The following is a 20,818-nucleotide window of genomic DNA, read 5'->3' as shown; positions in this document are numbered from 1 at the left end:
ATGCTGTCCTAACACTCGCATTTTTCAGCTTCACTATGCAAACATTTACAACTCACCCACCGATGGTAACATGTCATTACCCTTATTTCTTTCCCTTTGACCTTGAGTCTGGGGACGCGTCCCTTTTTCTAGGCACATTTCTAGTTGTCATGTTTACCAAGTCTTTGGAAGGTCTTAAGGAGGGTCTTAGTAAAGGTAAAAGAAGAGCCAGACACAAGCACAGTTTCACTAATGTCTCACCAGAGACAGGTTTATTATTCTGGATGAGCTGCCTGTCAGTGAAAACAATGGTAATATCACATTTAGCATTTGCACCGCTAGCTCGGAAACTAACATCAAGACCCATGCAGCCACAGCTCGTGATACAGCTAAGCCCTTGAGGAGTAATAATAATAATCATTACATTTATATAGCGCTTTTCTAGACACCCAAAGTGCTTCACATTGAAGGGGGTAACTCACTTCAACCACCACCCTTGTGTAGCACCCGCCTGGGTGATACACAGCAGCCATTTTGCGCCAGAACGCTCACCACACATCAGCTTGAGGTGGAGAGGGAGGAATCGTTGAGCCAATTACATGGGGGGATGATTGGGTTACCAGATGGAGAGAGCCACGTTGGGAATTTTGCCAGGACACGAGTGTCTCTCGGCAGCACCCAGAGGTAAACAACAGATCAGTAGCCACTAAAGCTAATGTCACATCGTCAAAATAGACAGCATCACAGCAGAACACGCACCGGACATTTGAAGAAGAAGTTAACCAAGCTAGACAAGACATCAAACCAAAGACAGCTCTGCTGGTGGGTGACCATATAATAAGAGATGTCAAAAGCAAAGTTTTGAAAACCGTCTGTCTACCCAGTGCTACAGTTAGCGACATGGTCCAACCACTTCTTCTTCTTTCCGCTTTTTCTGTTTTTCAGGGGTCGACACAGCAGATTTTACAGTTTCCATCAGGACTCTGTGAGGGAACAGCACCAATCAGTGGCGGCTGGTGCTAACTATATTTTTTTTGGGGGGGGGGCGCAATTTACCTTGGCTCAACACACCTGTCAGCTACTTTAATGTCCACACACTCACAGAGTTATTAAGAAGGACAACGTAGCCTATAGATTTTATCGCAGCATGGAGGAAAATCCTCATCTGTCCTCTTTTGCTTTAAATGCTGGGATGATCGCTTTGTTTCCCCTCGACACTAACACAAAGAAAAATTTACATTTTCTTCTTCAATAGCAGAGGTGACCAATGCAAAGCATGATTTAAGGACACTTGCACCGAAGAGAAACTCTTTCCCTTGCCTGCAGTCATGGCAGTCAATCAGCGCTCTCCGGGCCCAGCTCCACCCCCTCCTCACAGGGTACAGCCTCTGGCAAAGCTGCTTCTCCTCTGAACAGCTCCTCCATCAACTGCTCTCCAGGGGTGCCTGCCCTCGAGGCCCACAGAGCAGCTGATGTCAGGTGTGCCGCGCCAAGGTCCAAACACTGCCACAAGTGTTATTCGACCATCCGGGCATGGACACACTTATTGTGCATGTTGGAACAAATGACACTTGTCCTGGAATAACATGTGGCTCAGAGTTGTTAAAATGAGACTTCATACACCTAATGGACAGTCTACAACAAGTCCCAGCTCAGATATTTGTGTCAGGTCCAGTCCCAACTATAGGGAAAGGAACTGAACGTTTCAGCCGTTTGCTGGCATTAAATACCTGGCTTCCCTCCACATGCACTGCTCAAAAACTGAACTTCATTGACAACTTCAACCTGTTATGGGAGCAACAAAACTGTTTCAGAATGGATGGTGTTCATTTAAACAGAGTGGGTGTTCACATGCTTACTGCCAACCTAACCTATGGCCTCCAGCACCTCACCTTTGGAATAGATCAGGAAAATCTGGGAAAAGTAGAGCAATCTTTTCTACCCAGGAAAACAAGGGCTACACCGTGGTCCCCCGCCACCCCCTCCCTCCTCGCTTCTCAGAGATATTTCACACAAGCTAAGGATGCAGATAAAAGGGATTGATGAGATATTATGCGGCAACAAAAGTTCCCTATTATCCAAAGAATCCAAGGGCAATCTCCCCGCAATCAGCATTATAGGGCATGCTGACTACTAGGATCGACTGGGTCCTTACCCCCCCCCCCCACACACACACACACACACCTTCAGCTCATGTACCCCTCTGCTTGCTGGGTATGGATCCTGTGCTGCTGTTACAGCCCACCCCGGACAGCAAGGAGCAACTCCAAAGTCTGCAATCCCTGTTTTGACCAGCTTCAGGAGGAACAAAGTGTAGTTAAAGTGCACAGCTACGTCATCTAATCTGACTCCAGTTGTACGCCAGTAGTCACAGCCTGTCGCAAAAAATTGTGCAGATATTACTTTTAACACCTTAAATTTGGCATTACTCAACATCAGGTGTTTGGCAGGAAAAACATTTTTAATCCATGATTTTATCATCAAGCACCATCTCAATTTAATGTTTTTAACTGAAACTTGATTAGACCAAGACAACAGGGCATCTGTTCTTATTGAGTCAACCCCTGCCAACTTCAGTTTTGTGAGCGAAGCCAGACAGCATAAGAAAGGAGGTGGAGTTGCCATTTTGTTCAGTGATTCGCTACAATGCAAGAAGATAACTTATGGAAAATTTGCTTCTTTTGAATATGTAGATCTTCAGTTGAATTCCTCTTCTTGGGTTATATTTCTAAATATCTATAGGCCACCAAAATACAATGCAAACTTCTTTAATGACTTAACTGAACTGCTGTCTATAATCTGTATTGAATTTGACGGTGTAGTTATTGCTGGTGATTTAACATCTATGCTGACAACCCCCAGAACAGAGGAACTAAAGAACTGTGCTGTGGTCTTGATAACTGGAGTGACTCAGCATGTGATGGAGCACACGTGCAACAAGGGGCACACTCTGGACTTAATTATCTCCAAGGGTATGAACATTTCTAAGGTTGTGGTGACTGATGTCGCTCTCTCTGAGCCTTCCTGTTTTTGTTTTTTGTTTTTTTGGGATTACTATCTCCGTGTGTGCAAATACTCAAACAGCGGGAGCCACAAAATAGCATATCACTGAAAGCCCCAGGGAAATATTTATTCAGGCTTTCTCTTCCACACCCACTTGCTCTCAGGTCTCAGTCAACGAGCTTGTAGATCATTTTAATCCTAAAATTACAGATGTTATCAATGCTATTGCATCTGCTAAGGTGATGGTGGTCTCTGGTTGGAAAAGAGCTCCATTGAAATGTGCCATGCTGGTCAGAATAGAAGAAAGAGAGTGTCGTAAAGCTGAACGCAGATGGTGAAAAACAAGTCTTACTCCTCATTATGAAATCTATAAAGAGAGACTGCACATTTATTATTTGGAACTGAGAAATGCAAGGCAGTCTTACTTCTCTGACATCATTGCCAAAAACAATAATAATGTTCGTGCCTTGTTTGCTACTGTCAACAGGCTAACAAACCCCCCAGTGGCAGAAGCCTCTGAATTTCTATCTACCAGGACCTGCAATGAATTTGCCTCCTTCTTTAATGACAAAATTCCGAAAATTAGACAAGCAGCCAGTACCTCCATACTAGGTACAGGGCATGTGTTGTCCCTGAGTCCACCTAAAATCAATTCAAATAGCATGTCACAATTCGATCCCATCAACCATAAAAACTACAACATCTGAAATCCTCCTCCTGCTGCCTTGATATTCTGTCAACAGGCTTTTAAAAAGAATTTCTAATTGCATGTCCTCAGATCTTCTACAAATTGTCAACACATCTCTTCTCTCAGGTCTCTTCCCACTTCCCAAAACTGTAGTCATCAAGCCACTCTTAAAAAATAATAATCTAGACACTTCACTAATGAACAGTTATGGGCCCATATCAAACCTCACGGGGGGGTTTTTTGGGGGGGGGTTGGATTTTTTCCCCCTTTTTCTCCCCAATTGTACCCGGCCAATTACCCCACTCTTCCGAGCCGTCCCGGTCACTGCTCCACCTTCTCTGCCGATCCGTGGAGAGCTGCAGACTACCACATGCCTCCTTCGATATATGTGGAGTTGCCAGCTGCTTCTTTTCACCTGACAGTGAGGAGTTTCACCAGGGGGACGTAGCGCATTGGAGAATCATGTCATTCCCCCCAGTTCCCCCTCCCCCCCGAACAGGCGCCCCGACCGACCAGGACACATACCCACATCCGGCTTCCCACCTGCAAACACAGCCAATTGTGTCTGTAGGGATGCCCGACCAAGCTGGAGGCAACCCGGGGATTCGAATCAGGATCCCCGTGTTGGTAGACAATGAAATAGACTGCTACACTACCCGGATGCCCCCAACCTCATGTTTTTAAGTAAAATAATTGAAAAAGCTGTTTTCCAGCAGCTCAACAACTTTTTGGCACTAAATAGTTTCAGTGTCTTCCAGTCAGGATTTTGACTACACCACAGCAATGAGACTGCTCTTGTTAAAGTCTTTAATGACATCCGCGGAAACACAGACGGTGTCAGAATCTCACTCCTGGTATTATTGGATGTCAGTGCTGCATTTGACACAGTTGACTACAACATATTACTAGACTGATTGAAAAACTGGTTGGGACTTTCTGGCAAAGCACTAACTGGTTTGAATCCTACTTAAAGGACAGGGACTACTTTGTGTCTATACGTAATTACAAATCTGAGCATACAACAATGACCTGTGGTGTTCCCCAAGGCTCCATTCTGGGGCCACTTCTACGTAACATTTATATGCCCCTACTAGTCCAGATTATGGAAAACAAAAAATTTTTACCAAAATTATGCAGACGACATGCAGATTTACATAACCATATCACCAGGGGACTATAATCCCATACAAGCACTGAGTAAGTTGAACAAATCAATGATTGGATGCCCCAGAATTTTCTTCAATTAAACAAAGATGAAACTGAAGTAATTGTCTTTGGGGCCAAGGAAGAACAATTAAAAGTCAGCACTCAGCTACAATTGGTAATGTCGAAAAACACAAACCCAAGCCAGAAATCTTGGTGTAGTCATGGACTCAGACCTGAATTTAGATAGGCACATTAAGACAATTAAAAAGTCAGCCTACTCTCATCTGAAGAATATATCAAGAATCAAGATTTATGTCTCAGCAGGATTTGGAAAAAAAACTTGTCCATGCCTTTATCTTCAGTTGGCTCAACTACTGTAACACTGTCTTTGCAGGTCTTTCTAAAAAACAGCGGCAGCTGATTCAGAATGCTGCTGCTCGAGTCCTTACTAAGACTAAGGCCTCCCTGTCCATCAAAGAATTGATTTTAAAACTCTGCTCTTGGTTTATATAGCACTGAATGGTTTATGGCCAAAATATATTTCTGATCTACTGCTACGCCATGAACCATCCAGACTGCTCAGATTGTCTGGGACAGGTCTGCTTTCTGTCTCCAAAGTCAAAACTAAACATGGAGAGGCAGCTTTCATTTTTTATGCACCACACATCTGGAACAAACTCCTAAAAAACTGCAAGTCTGCTGCAACTCAGTTCTTTTTAAATCTAGGTTGAAGACTTTCCTCTTTGCTGTTGCCTTTTATTAAATAAAACTTGAAGCTTTTGATTTTCATCTTACACTGCACTGTAACTTTTACTCTCTTATTTGTTTTTAAGTCTTTTTATTGTTTATGTTGCTTCTCTTAATGCCTTTTGTTTTATGTAAAGCACTTGGAATTGCCTTGTTTCTGAAATGTGCTATATAAATCAATTTGCCTTGCCCTTCATGTCCATAAATGTGCCTCTTTTTCTCACCTTTCACTGCATATTTGGGCAGTAAGGTTTGAGTTCTTTGAACATCGAGTTCTTTGAACGTTTGGGCAGCACGGTGGCCCAGTGGTTAGTGCTGTCATCTCACGGCAAGAAGGTCCTGGGTTCGAACCTTGGGAGTCATCCTCTGTGTGCAGTTTGCATGTTCTCCCCATGTCTGCGGTGGGTTTTCTCCGGGTCCTCCGTTTTCCCCCAACATCAAAAAGACATGCATGTTAGGGTTAGTACTCCTGTCTGTACCCTTGACCGAGGCGTGGCAAGATGAAGTGGAGTTGGTCCCCAGGTGCTTCACGGCGTCTGCCCACTGCTCCTAGCTACACAGCTAGGATGGGTTAAATGCAGAGAAGAATTTCCCCATTAATAAAGTATATTAAAATAAAATTTAAAAAAATCTCTGTTAGCATAGTCTGCTACTCCATGACTGAGAAATAGAGGGATTATCACACATCGCGGACAATGGCAAGATCAGACTATCCCTCCGAGATGAGTGGTTGGGCCAGGAAGAAAAAATAAAGTAGAAAAAATATGCATCATTCAACATTTTCAAGAACACTACACAAAACTGGCCTCCATGAAAGTTTAGCAAGAGGGAAGCCATTGCTTTAAATATGGCCTTCTTAAAGTACCTGAACGATCTAGCAAAATTTTTGTACAACTTAAGGTGCCGTTTTTTGTTTTTTTCCCATGAGACAAAACGAAATGTTTTTTGGTCTAAATGCCAAGGTGTTAGGAGTGATACACACCCAGCACCATCATACACATCTCTGTCAACATCTTGTGCAGTATCATATGGTGATGACAGCACTGTCAGCGTGACTACTTCTCAATTGTGAAGGGGGGGAAAAAGATTGTTGAAATTCAAGGAAGAGTGAGTGGAGTGAAATACTAGCAAAAGACTACAGGAATACCCGTTTCTGTCTGCTAAAGACTGTTCAAGAGATACTTATCTTTCAGTGGGACAACAATCCTAAGAACATGGCCAAAGCTACTGTGGAGTGGCATCAGACGAAGACAGGGCGTGTCCCCGGATGGCCCAGCCAAAGCCCTGATGCAGGAATCTGTGCAAAAACCTGAGGGAAAAATAAAAGTTCTCTAAGTGTTAATGGAGCAACTTGTGAGACCTGGGACGGATCTGTGAATAATGTAGAAACATTTCACCAAGTCAGTGCAAAAAGATTTGCAGTGGTAATTGTTGCCAATGGTGCCTCTGCCAACAAGTGAGTTCAGCTCTGAATTCCTAAGCAGTGCTCATAGTTCAGTTTTGTTTTTTTTTTTAATTTCAGTTATTGCTGACATTTGGCATGCCTTATTTTACTATTGGAAAGTTTCACTTTGGGCAACAGGCTTTGAATGAGATATTAAGCGGCAAAAACAAAAAAACAAAAAAAACCTATGCCTCAATTTCACAAAGTGAGACATCCCAGAAAGGGTGTTTTTTGCCAGCCCACTGTATGCATGTTCTTGCAACCTGTAAACACTGTCATCATACATACACAGTGAATGTGAAGTGTCAGCTTTCAGATAGGATCCCATCCACCGGCTTCCCCTTCAGTGCTCAGTCTGCAGAGACCCAGGTGCTTCCATGCCTCCCCTCAGGCAAACTCCCGAGTTGCTTTGCTCCAAGACCACCTGTTCAGTGCACAACGGACCACACACACACAAGCGTACAGAAAAAAAAAAACTCATTCACATCCTCACACACGGTCTCCACAGCTGACGTGACGACATGCCATGACGACACAGGTGACATGAGAGGTGCTGGCCGTTGTAGCGGCCTGGAAGATGATCCAGTGTGACTCAACGGCCACCGCATAGGAGTAACATCTGAGTGGGAGGGAGTGTTTACATCCCACTTAATTTGGTTTCTTACTTGAAGGCGTTTGAAAAATGGGCCACTTGTGGAGAAAACATGACCCGTTTCACTACCCATTCACAACGTGGATTAAATCAGTTCTCATCAGTGTTGATCTGCCGTGAGGAATGGGATTAATCTATCGAGACAGTACATCTATCTCCAAATTAAAAAAACCTGCTCTCCTCACTCAGCATGTAGCTCCATGGCTCTTATTTTGCTAACGTAGTGAGTGGGCGGCTTTCTCTCCACAATAGATTATCAGTCGTACGAACCTCAGATATAAGAGTTGGCCAGTTAACAGGAGACAAACGGGCATTAAGAGGGAGATGCGTCAGGAAGCAATCAGAATTTACACAATATACCTATGATAGTCACAGGCATCTGATAGCAAGTAAGGTTTGTCAGCTATGCTTTGTGGATCACACGCACACACATGTACATGAACGTGCACACACACAGAATGTGGTCAGAAAGTGGTAAAGTGCAGCATGCCATAATTTCTTCTTACATGAAGAACATCTAGGTTGACTATGCCACCAGTATAAAACCTCCAGTCTTGTGTGTCGCTCTTTTCTCGTTCAGTGACTTATGTCTTGTTTTAAGCCACTCTTTCCATTTAACTGCTTGATAAAGTTTGGGATGGATAATAGCATCTGTGTTAAAGCTCATATTTACACACTTGCTGAAGAAATTCAAATAGCAAGCTTCACCTCCATGTTCAGCCCCACTGGATTTTATCTTGTGAGCTCTTGTATGTTCTTGATTGGGAATTTGTTGCCTCTTAACTGAGCCTCCAACCGTTGAATCCATTTTCTTTCCAAAGCCTTCATAGGCAATGAGAAAATGGCATTGAATCGATGGCGAGGCATGTGTTGGAAGTTGTGTAATTAATAAACACCGCTGTTGCAGATAGACATGCATGACTGTTCATATTTTGACCTCATAGTTCAATATATTTCAATCCACCAGGAATTTTTAAAATCAGTTTTGAAGTCCTGGTGCAGAAAGACCCACAGTCCACTTGTCATATATATATATATATATATATATATGTGTGTGTGTGTGTGTGTGTGTGTGTGTGTGTGTGTGTGTGTGTGTGTGTGTGTGTGTGTGTGTGTGTGTGTGTAAAATAATATTTCATATACATTTGTGGATAGCTGTACTGATAGCACATGAGGCATAAATATAAAAGAAAAATACGAAAGAAAAAGCAACAATCTTTCCTTTAGTTTATTTGACAGGGACAACGCACAATTTTACAGTTGCACCAGAGTTAGCCGGCAGCTAATTTGCATCTGCAGTCCCTGGGCAGGCAAACAAACAACAATTAATACAGAAGTAAAAACACAACAATACATAAGAAAACTATTGAACAGGTAGACAAAGAACAATCAAGACAAAATAAAAACATGACAATACATCAGAATACCAATCTCAAAAGTTATAAATACAAATTGATCTATTTAAAACAGTGGGTATAAATAGCAATCTGGCCTATATGACAACAACATAATGAATATGGATTTCATCTATTCAGCAACAATAAATATAAATAGTAATCTGACCTGAAACATCAGTGAATAACAATCTGACCTAAACTATGACAACAGCTATAAAAATCAATCTGGCCTATTCAATGGCAAGAAATATGAATTACACACAGTCTACGGTCAGGTTGCACCTGGGCTGGTTCCATCCAGAACCCTAGGCTGCTCCTGTCTAAGAAAAATATAGTAACTACTCTGAATAAAGACTACAACAAAAACCCTGAGTGAAATCTAAAATATGTGCAAAATATTAACGCAAGGACATGTATTTGTGATTACACGTTTGTGCTGATTTTAACCAAAGCTTAGGACGCTTTTTAAACACCGCAAAGCTGTCTGACTCTCTGACATTTGGGGGAAGGGGATCCTTTAAAATTATATACTATTGTAACGTGCATGGATAAGAAGACACGCTGGCCACTGGCTGGCGGATCTTATTCTTTAGTCTAGCGGTTAGCGATGTCTGCTGCGGTGCGGGCGTTACGGGTTCGCTTCCCGGCCGCGGCAGTTCCTGTGGTTGTGTTGTCCCCCCGAATTCGCTACACTATACATCCTCTCAGGAATATTTTCGCTATGATTATAATTTCCCCTCGAGTTTCTATTAAAAGGAATTCACCCTTCACCAGACATTGATTTGTTTAGGTTGGGTCTTAAGATAAAAAACGAGGGAGGGGAAAAATACAACATAAATTGCAGTTGTCTCGACATCCGGGTAGCGTAGCGGTTTATTCCGTTGCCTACCAACATGGGGATCACTGGTTTGAATCCCCGTGTTACCTCCGGCGTCCCTACATACACAATTGGCCGTGTCTGCGGGTAGGAAGCCGGATGTGGGTATGTGTCCTGGTTGCTGCACTAACGCCTCCTCTGGTTGGTCGGGGCACCTGTTCAGGGGGGAGGGGGAACAGTGTGACACTCCCCCCATGCATTACGTTCCCCTGGCGAAACTCCTCACTGTCAGGTGAAAAGAAGCGGCTGGCGGCTCCACGTGTATTGGAGGAGACGTGGTAGTCTGCAGCCCTCCCCGGATCGGCAGAGGGGGTGGAACAGCGACCAGGACGGCTCGGAAGGGCAGGGTAATTGCCCAAGTACAATTGACAATTGGGGAGGGGAAAAAAGGGGGGGGGTTGCAGTTGTTTGCTTCATCATGAAGACGCTAACAATGATTTCCCTTACTCAAACAACTCAGTGGATCAATATATTGTCTTTTGAGTTCAGTCCTAATCATTTCCTCTAATGCCTCAAGCCATGCACGACTTGGGTCATCCTTAACAAGTTTATTTGGTTTTGGTTCACTGGTGTGTGGCTGTCGTTTATTGGAGTCCCTGATGGTCCACGCTTGGGTTTACAGGTCCAGCTCATCAACAGGTAGTTTGAGGTGAACAGACGATGATGTGTACTGACAGCTCTACATTTTTATTTTTTAGCATTTTCTTATTTAGTGACGCCTTTTATCCAAGTTGGAGTGAGTGTTTTGGGATGTAATGTAAGACTTTCTAAATATTAAAATGTGCTCAATGCACAGCTGACAGAGGCGGCTTATCCAATATGTGCTGAGGGAAATCCGTGTTCTTGTTTTGGCTAGCATGATCACCCACAGTTGACAGTTTCCCCTCTTTTTTAAACGTTTGCCAGCGGGATGCAAGATGCAATCAAATTCTATTATTGTTGTGCCTTCCTATTCCAGTTCCCTTTGCTTTTGAGCAAAGGGAACTGGACTTTTCTGTCCATCGTCAGGCAGTTGTTGTCTTTGACCTCTAACATCAATGGCAGCCAAATGTAACCTACAACATGACGTCATTAGACAAAGCCTCAAGTACCGGACTTTTTTAAACATTATTATTATATATAAGTGAAAATGCTTTCTCAAATGAATAAAGATTGATGAAAATATTTCCTCATATGAGCATAAATTAAAAAAAAATGAAGTGATAGAGTATGCCCCTGGGCCGTGCCCTCTCATCTTGTCAAAAAGTCAAGGTGATTTCAACTTCAGTGGGTGCAACAAGTCAGAAGCCCCCCATTCAGCTTGCGGCTTAAAGGGTGCTTTCCAGTGGACCTTCTAGCTCAGCGGGCCCGGGTCGGAAGATCCCTTGCCCCCCCCCCCCATCCACAGCCGACAGGCATCTTACACTACTGAACAGTAATCAGATCGTACTACATGGCAAACATTCTAGTTCACCATGTAGTTGATCAGTAATAAGCTCTCAAAGACTGCAGTGTTTGTTTAGTAAAATCCCGAAGCATCAGTCAAACAGAACATCACCACTTCAGGGAAACCTAAATTCACAATTCACCAAACAGCATACATTTTGCCCCAAGCAGGTGGCCTTTTTGATGTAGTAGAAGTTGATAGCTCCTACCATTTGCACACAGGACGCACTGGTGCCGGGGACACAGCACGTTAGCCCACTGTGCTTTGTCACGTTTCTAAATTGTTTACATGTAATAAAAGCTAAAACGGTGCTTTACCGGGGTCGTCTGTGGTTTCAGCCATGTCCGTGTCTCCCTCCTTCTCCGACACTATACCACACACACTCGCTTCTCTGAGAATTGAGGCTATTTGGTTTTCCAGTGGCGTGAACTCAGGTGTGCGCTTGGCCCCCCCCCCACCAGTAGCAGACACCTCTGACGGTGGGATGCGGTTCTTTTTCTTTTACTTTTTTTGCCACCACTTTAATTATCTAGTACTGTCCTCTGTCGCAGTCACCGCATTAACTGCAGCAGCACCATGTTGCCACTCGCTGCATTTTCTTTTGTTTGTGACCCCCAAGTGCTGAGGCCACCAAACAATATCCGCTTTCTGCCCTCCACCTCACCCACAAGCACCTCGATTTCTGTGTCAGAAAAAATCCTTTTCTTCGTCTTCCTCTCGGTTGTTGCCATGATTCACCGTTATATACCGCTGATCGGCAGGCTCATTTATATGCATCAGCATTCATGTGGCGCTTTGCATTGTGGTTGAATTTGGGCGTGTACAGGGCGGGATATGAGGCTGACACAGGTGCGCACATTTCCAGGTGGACTGCGATTTGTAAAGGGAAGATTGACCGTAGGTGTGCGTACGCACGGTTTTATAAGTCCGATTTTTTTTATTTGGCGCACGTACACTTTTAGTAAGGATCCTACGTACTGTTTTATAAATGAGACCCCTGTACTGTGGGCATTTTTAGTTCAGTGACGCTCCCCTGCCCACTGCTGCCCTCAGGTGCATTAAAAGAGAAGTACACTCGTCCGCTCCTGGTAGCCCCTCTCAAAGTGTGCCATGTCATTCTCCCTACTGCCCACGTCTTACAAAGGCTGGTTCACTAAAGACAACAAATCTATGAGGGAGTGGATATATGTAATGCAAATTCTTCTTTTTGAATCAAAAGAAAAATAAAATAAAGAAAACAGTATGACCATTGAATTTTACAGCTAACCTCTTTGTACAGAGGGACTCACAGCTCCAATCGCCTTTTCAAATACATGTGGCTTGAATGATCCGAACAGTTCAGGAGACAGGACAGAGAGCGGAGAAGCATCTACATATTGCACACACACACACACACACACACACACACACACACACACACACACACACACACACACACACACACACACACACACACACACACACACACACACACACACACACACACAGAGCTATTAGCCTTGTCATGGTAGCATAAGGAACATCACTGCCCACTGGCCAACCCCATGCCTCTTGTTTCAACCCGTTGACAAACATGGAAAGTGAAAATAACTGCATCACATTTTCTGAGATTTTATCTTTTTAATGTAAAGATTGTGACATTAATCTGATTCATACCAGGGTATGGTGGGCGGAGCTTGGCTGGCTGCACCTGGCTGCACCTACACATGTGAGGACTCATGAACCCAGAACAGGAAGAGCCTGAGAGAGGAGATACGAGAAACTTGCAGTGAAATTGACTTGCAATATTTGTGTGATCCTCATTAAAGACCATGCTTAACTGAAAATTGATGCGGACTTTTGGTCTATACTGATTAATTTATTCAAGAGTGAAACCACAATCCTGAGAGAGAGAGAGAGAGAGAGAGAGAGAGAGAGAGAGAGAGAGAGAGAGAGAGAGAGAGAGAGAGAGAGAGAGAGAGAGAGAGAGAGAGAGAGCGAGCGAGAGAGCGCTACTATTTTTATGGCGAGCACAGGTGGTAGTTTGAATTATGCATGAGCATGTACTCGCTCGCTTGAATGACATTATAAAACGTCCTGTGCAGCTTTATGCACAGGACAAAAACCATGTACATGAGCACTAAACTAAAGAAGGCAAACATTTCCACATGCGTTACGGTTTTTCCTGCACTTTGTGCTTTTATACATATCTAAGCCTATTTATAATGGACTGCAACCAGCTCATCAGGAGCAGTTAGGGGTTTGGTGTCTTGTTCAGGGACACCGCGACATTTTTGCCAGAAGGAGCCGAGGATCGAACCGGCAGCCCTCCAGTTACCAGACGACCTGCGCTACCGCCTGAGCTGCTGCCGCCCAAACTGAATTTTAAATAAGCTTGAAAGGAAACAAGAACTACATTTCCCGTCGTGCCGTACCGCTGACGCACACAGCGTACGTTCACAGGAACCGTTACGGTCACGTACAGTCGTACGCAGAGGGTTGCCGTCGCTTGCTGTCGCCCGTAGCATGTAACGTACTCTTCTCAGACTGTTTAACAAACGTGAGAGCAAGCCGAGGTCATCGCTCCCAGCTGTTTGACTAGCTAGCCGAACGGATACGTACATCCGTATCCGACGTTAGCCAGGCGGCAAAGTGAATGGAGACGGCGAGCCAGTGGATTTCCTCGGCGACAGTCACAAGTGTATGAGGGTTGCCAAACAACAAGCATCACCCGAGCTGTTATCCGTCAGGGGTTAACGGTTAGCCGCTGGAGAGTCAGCCCTGTCCCCCTTTCTCTGCTCTGGTTGGAGCCTGGAGTTTGCTTTTTCTAGATGTAAAGAGGTGGCAACTCCAAAATTCACACAGTAAGGTAATAATCGTTTTTTGTTGGGGTTTTTTTTGGGAGGGGGGAGCGTATTTACTCCATTTACCGACTACAGTTTGCCTGTGTTTGGGTGCCTAACAAGTTTCACATGTCTTTTGCTAGCTCTCACAAGCTAAAGTTAGATCTGTGCTGCGTTGTTGGAGTTTGTAAACGCTCCTCTCCGTGTTTATCTAGTCTTCTGCATAGTTGATGGTGTGTCTGTGTGTTTACAGTCTGTTGAGTGTTTACATGGATTTTCCGAAAATGTTCGGTGAGTTTAAAACCGTGTGCGATTAATACTTGTTCAGTGTGTTGTTGATATTAACTGCTAGCCTAACGTGTGTGTGTGTGTGTGTGTGTGTGTGTGTGTGTGTGTGTGTGTGTGTGTGTGTGTGTGTGTGTGTGGTGGATATGGATTGAAGTAGTCATGGTGCAAGTCTTAGCGCACCTAAAAAGATTATAGGTGATCGTCACATCTATCAGCCGTAATCAAATCCACGCCTAACAACGATGTGTTTCTGTTGCTAAACCATTTAGATTTGAGTTTATCTGATCGGCTGACCAAACCCATCGTTGAGGAGCACAGCTGTTTAGATGGCAATAACATCACAGATGAAGTTATTCTAGACAGAGTTTAAATCATTAATACGATATTGCTTCCACCAAATAGACTGGGCTGCATCTTTAGTCGACGCCTAATCATTCTGGATCCAGTGAACATTATTTTTCTTTGACATCATTTGTCTGAACTATGTGTTATGCCTCTCCTCAGATCAAGGATCAAATCTACTCAATGGTACCATACAATGACTGAGACTGAGCTCCTGGATTGAAAGTGAGATACCAGAGCTGCTTCAGCTGCCCTACATTTTTAGCCATCGCTTTTTTAGCTGACTCATTGGTCAACACAATGCTTAGTGTGAAACATATCAAGATTTTCAGCTGTTGTCCGTCAGTAGACCCATCGTATAGGCACAGCAACTCGTATTTGTACGAGAGTAATTGCGGTAATGCGAAAGTTTATAGTAGTGTTATGGCCCGGCTCTTGACCACAACTAAAATGGAGACACACACAGCTAGGTAAAATGTGAACTTAATTGCTGGTAGATTTGTGTTGAATTGTCAACAAGCTCATGTAGGGTCCTGAATAACCATTGACTGTTGCTTTTCATTAAGGCAGCTAGCAAGTTTTCACCCTGCTAATGCATAGTTCATTTTTTGAATGTAGGTCCAATGAAGAACAATTGCGAGTCTGATGTGTGTGTTTGTGTTGTGGTGTGTGTGTGTGTGTGGAGACTAGGGGACATCACTGGATAGATTCTGTTACTTTTCTTTTCATAATTTATTCCCTTTAGTCAGTGTCCCCTATCTGACCTCAATGGGATGCACCACTCCCATGCCCATGAGAGACTGCAAAGAATGAACCCAATTCACAAGGTTGTGAAAACTGAGATATGATCACCTAATTTCCTCTGTATGGGCACTGGGCTTTCATAGGCTATTTGTCAGACCATTGGCAGCTTCAGAGGCATGATTAGAAAATAAAAGCCCTTTATACTTTGTCCTATTACAGTACCCTCCCACTCCTAATCTAGAGCGGGAAAATGGGTCCTGTATAATCTAAACGGGTAATCAGGTTTCTGGGCTAAGACGGCTAAAAATTATTTCTTAACTGTCAGGCTATTGTCTGTCTCTATTTTGCACTTCTCTGATACCCTAACCTGAAGCAGATTTTATCCTTAGTTAAAAATAAAGCCAGTTTAGGTTGTCCTGGTGAGTGAACTAGATAAGCACTTTCTATTCAGGCTCAGGCCTGATCACAGCATCATGGGTTTCATTTTGACTCAGGACTGTTGAAGCATGTCTGCCCTTCATATTTTTTGACCCTACATTTCCGGTCTATCTGTATTATCCTGTCTATATAGGCTAAAGTTGTGAAAAATAATGATAGTCATTTAAAGGTGGACAACATCCAAATTCTATCCAACACATGCAAAGATGCTCTGTGTATGTTTGTATGTGTGTATTAGAGCATTTCTGCGCACCCACTCACCAAATACTTCACAACTAGTTCACAGCCACATAATCCAAAATACTAGTAGGGGTTTTTTTTGGTTTTTTTTTTATGGAATTGTTCCTTATTCGATGCGAGGGTCTAAGGACAGAATGTTGTGTTGCTGTAACGCCCCTTGTGGCAAATTTGTGATATTGGGCTACACAAATAAAATTGACTTGACTTGACTTGACTTCAGGTTCAAGATGAATCCATGACTTGGACAGAGAGGCTCAGGGGCTGCGTGAGCACCCAGTAGGCTACAGTCAAGTTCAAGTTTTATTTGTAAAATGCGCAACAATGCAGCATGGCAGGCATTGCTGGCAGTGAAATGCTTAGGCATCAGTTAAACCTCAAAAAAGCCAAAGAATATGACATAACAGATGAAGCTGAAATTAAAAAAATAATAAAGATTTGCAAAAAAATATAAAATTGTAAAATAAAATCACAGTATTTACAGTCCAGCCTGAGAAATTAAACTAAAGCTAAAAGTAAGTTAAAATTCAGTGTCGGGGCGTCCGGGTAGCGTAGCGTTCTATTCTGTTGCCAAATAGCCTATGAAACACACACACCAACATGGGTACCGCTGGTTCTAATCCCCATGTTACCTCCGGCTTGATTGGGCCTCACACAATTGGCTATGTCTGCGGGTGGGAAGCTGGATGTTGGTATGTGTCCTGGTCACTGCACTAGCGCCTCCTCTGGTCGGTCAGAGTGCCTGTTTGGGGGGGGGGGGGGACTGGGAGGAATAGCCTGATCCTCCCATACACTAAGTCCCCCTGGCAAAACTCCTCACTGTCAGGTGAAAAGAAGCGGCTGGCGAATCCACATGTATCGGAGGAAGCATGTGGTAGTCTGCAGCCCTCCCCGGATCAGCAGAGGGGCTGGGTGGGGAGCAGTTACCAGGATGGCTCGGAGAATGTGGTGATTGGCCGGATACAATTGGGGAGAAAAAATGGGAGGGGGCCAAAAATAAAATTCACAGTTTCTTCTGACTGCTGCGATTTGTTTATTTTTCCTGCATCTATTTTTAAATCCAACCATCCATTTTTAAATCAAGCTGCCTTACCTTAGATAATTGGAAACAAGTTTGAAATCTAGCCAACAGGATAGTTATTCTTTAATTAATTTACAGATTTTAAAGTTGCAATTTTCATAAATATCACTCCATTTTTGGAGTTCATTTTTGGGATTTTAAATTGGCAGACGATTGAGATAAGGTGGCAGAGGCACTGATATATTTCTAGTGGCCAGAGAAGCTACTACAGCATATTGATTGATGTGAATGATGTTTACAATGGCTTCAGGAAATGAGAAACTTGCTAGAGTCTTGTGTCTGTTTTCCATTATCATGCTTAGGCTGTAATGAGGCCACTGCACACCGCTCTGTGCCGGCAAAGAGTTGTGTGCACGTTAATCATTTGTGTTTCTATAAGCATTGGAGCTGAAATTAGGACTAGGAAGTCTCACAGAACAACTACGACTAGAACAAATGGCGCCATGCAACGGCGTCCATTTATGTGAGGCACATGTAACACTGGCGCTGGCGTCTCCTCCACTGACCATGACATGGATTCAGACATTTTTGCTTTCAGATCAAGACAAACACCTGCTCATTGTGATTTCATTAGGCAGTGTGTAATGTCAGTCCAGGATAGAATAACGGTGCTGTAGGATATCAGCACCATGGCAGATGTTGTGTCGCTGGATGTGACATGAATTTAAAACCAATCAGTGAATATAAATATCATTAAGCCCTCCCACCGGCTCGGTCTGGCTACATAGAGTACAGTTATCAAGCGGTTCAAAAAATCCAGAAAGGAGCACAGTTTGGAACCATTCCACACCAAACCATGTACTAATGGAAATACTATTGGAATGACCAAAAATTGCATTTCACTTGTTTTGCAAATGTGACAGAGACTACACTTCCAGGAGTTGATAAGTGGCTTCAAAACCCACATTTCTGAAGAAATCCCCTGTGTTTAGAAATTTGAAACCGGTTCCAAGTCAGAACCAGTTCTCATTATGCAACCCTGGTAACGATTAATCACCAACCCAGTTGTCACATTGAATAACCAAATCCTGGTTGCTGAACTTATAAATCAAAGATGACAACGAAAAGGTCTAGGCTGGGCTTGAAATTAATGAGTCAGTTCATTTCTCTCTCTTTTCCCTCTTTGTTTCTACTGTCTTCGTATTACTTGTTTTTAATTTATTCTTTCTGTTTTTGCTTATTCTAGGGGTCAGAGTAGGGCGACAATGCCTGCAGATTGTAGCGTTGGATGTCTCTGTGGTGTGGCACCTGATGTCTTGCAACAAGCGCGTTTGTCCAGAAAACCCTGACCACAGGATACTGCGGGCGTCGGCTACCTGCTGGGCCCTAGCTCCAGGCCCCTGCCCCAGCTCAGCCCTTTCTCACCCCCTCCGTACCCCTCGTACCTAGATCGCCTACCCGCTGACCCCTCCCACTGAATTACTATTTTTAAACTGCCCGTTTCCACTCCGACCCAGCTACTCACAGTTCCTCCAGCTACCCACCCCTCCTCCTCCTTCCCTTCTCCCTCCCACGCTCCCCCTTGGTGTCGGCCCCAGTATCATGCTGGGCACGCTCTTGCGGAGAAACATGTCCCAGAAGCTGAGCGTGCTGCTGTTGGTGTTCGGCCTGGCGTGGGGACTCATGCTGCTGCGTTATACCGTGCAGCAACCACGCCACCAGAGCAGCGCTGAGCTGCGTGAGCAGATCCTGGAGCTCAGCCGGCGCTATGTCAAGGTCCTGACTGAGGAGAACCAGAACATGCCTGGTGGGCCACAGGGAACGTCCATGGCTGGATACGGTAAGCTCTCTTGGAGGAACACAGGAAGCAGCACAAGGGGAAAATGTCACACTCTTGCTCAGTGTTCGTCCCTCTCTTTGATTTTTTTTTCTCTGTCTCTCCCTCTCTCTAAACAGGCACTCGCTAACTTAATGGTGATTCATATGATTAGAATGATGAACACAAAGAATGTGTCTCTTATGAACCAGTTTTGTCAAGAATTTTCCTTAATTATTTCTTTTTTGCTTTCTTTCCTCATTTATTAATTTCATGCATTTCATTCTCTCTCGCTCTCTCTCTGTCTCACACTCGCCAGCTGATCTGAAGAGAACCATAGCTGTGCTGCTGGATGACATTCTGACACGGCTGGTCAAACTGGAGGGGAAAATAGACGTGGTGGTCAATGCCTCCGCCACTAACACCTCCCACACAACAGGGGGCGTACTTGCCTCTGCTCCTGCTGCCTTACAGAAAGCCTCCAAGCAGGCCACACCCGGCAGCCATCCAGGAACACCACGCCTTCACCCACACCCACTTTACAGGCCAAAACAGCATCAAGGAGCATAGTGTTAATAGATGTATATTTTTATGCACTACACTTTTTAAGTGTTCACTGATCAAACACTTACAATAAAGAAAAGCAATAAGGTGAACTTTGGACACCCACTGTCCTAGGACACAGAATCTCTTTCAGAAATGTTTATTCAATTTGAAATGAATGGAAGAGAACTGCTTGATGTTTTTTCTTTTCATATGCTGATATTTTTTTACCAGAGCTACTCAGCACCTTTTGATATTTTCATTGCTGATTTCTTTGGCTTAAATTTCAGCTTTCTCTGACGGCAGAAAATGGATGGAACTGGCTGTTAGAGTAAATACATAGAGTTGAACACTCAGAACTGGTACTCTACTTAAATACTTTGCCCTACAGGTGGCTGGGAACATTAAAGTGTGCACAGCACCTATGCATTTACAATATTGCTTTCCTGAAACAAAATGCTGAACTAGACCATACATTCTGTTAATGGTGGTTCAGAAATGCTGTATTTCAGTTTGCCGCTGGTCAAGTTGCTTATTATGTAGAGCTCATAAATCTAAAAGATTTTATGAATACTTAAAAGATTGGTTCACTTATGTGAGCTAGACCTCATCAAACGTTATTGGGTATCATTTGGAATCATACAGTAAACAATTTCTATTATTCTTTCAATATTGAGAAACTTGAACACTTCACCAAATCTTCTCCCCTGGCTTCAGCACAGTCTATTCGGACAATTGTTTAAAGGCATGGTGGTCCAGTGGTTAGTGCTGTTGCCTCGCAGCAAGAAGGTCCTGGGTTTGAACCCCAGGCTGTCGCAGGTCCTTTTTGTGTGGAGTTTGCATGTTCTCCCTGTATCTGCGTGGGTTTCCTCTAGGTGCTCTGGTTTCCTCCCACCATCAAAAAGACATGCATGTCAGGATTAATACTCCTGTCTGTGCACCTGAGCAAGACAATGGAAAGAAGAACTGGAGTTGGTCCCCGGGCGCTGCAGCTGCCCACTGCTCCTATACAATCGGATGGGTTAAATGCAGAGAACAAATTCGTTGTGAGAACAATTCGTTTTTAGAGTACAATGACACGTCTGGGTAGTGTAGCGGTCTATTCTATTGCCTACCAACATGGGGATCCCGGTTAAAATCCCTGTGTTACCTCCGGCCATGTCTGGGGGAAGCCGAATGTGGTTATGTGTCCTGGTCGCTGCACTAGC

At 43.9% G+C, this 20,818-nt stretch overlaps 1 protein-coding gene across 2 annotated transcripts; it reads left to right on the top strand.

The window, feature by feature from the left end:
- The first annotated feature begins 13,843 nt into the window (after window positions 1-13,843).
- ccdc126 (coiled-coil domain containing 126) lies at window positions 13,844-20,520 on the top strand. Of its 2 annotated transcripts, XM_056298259.1 has the most exons (4): window positions 13,844-14,207; window positions 14,974-15,036; window positions 18,498-19,091; window positions 19,387-20,520. In XM_056298259.1, the coding sequence occupies exons 3-4, from the start codon at window positions 18,854-18,856 to the stop codon at window positions 19,635-19,637; spliced, it is 489 nt and encodes a 162-aa protein (XP_056154234.1). In that variant the 5' UTR covers window positions 13,844-14,207; window positions 14,974-15,036; window positions 18,498-18,853; the 3' UTR covers window positions 19,638-20,520. The 2 variants fall into 2 exon arrangements, with proteins under 2 accessions (XP_056154234.1, XP_056154233.1); XM_056298258.1 differs by lacking the exon at window positions 14,974-15,036.
- Window positions 20,521-20,818: the final 298 nt, after the last annotated feature.

Source organism: Lampris incognitus, chromosome 18 (assembly GCF_029633865.1).
Source record: "Lampris incognitus isolate fLamInc1 chromosome 18, fLamInc1.hap2, whole genome shotgun sequence".
NCBI classification, from domain to species: Eukaryota; Metazoa; Chordata; class Actinopteri; order Lampriformes; family Lampridae; genus Lampris; species Lampris incognitus.
This window is presented reverse-complemented; position numbering and strand designations above follow the sequence as displayed.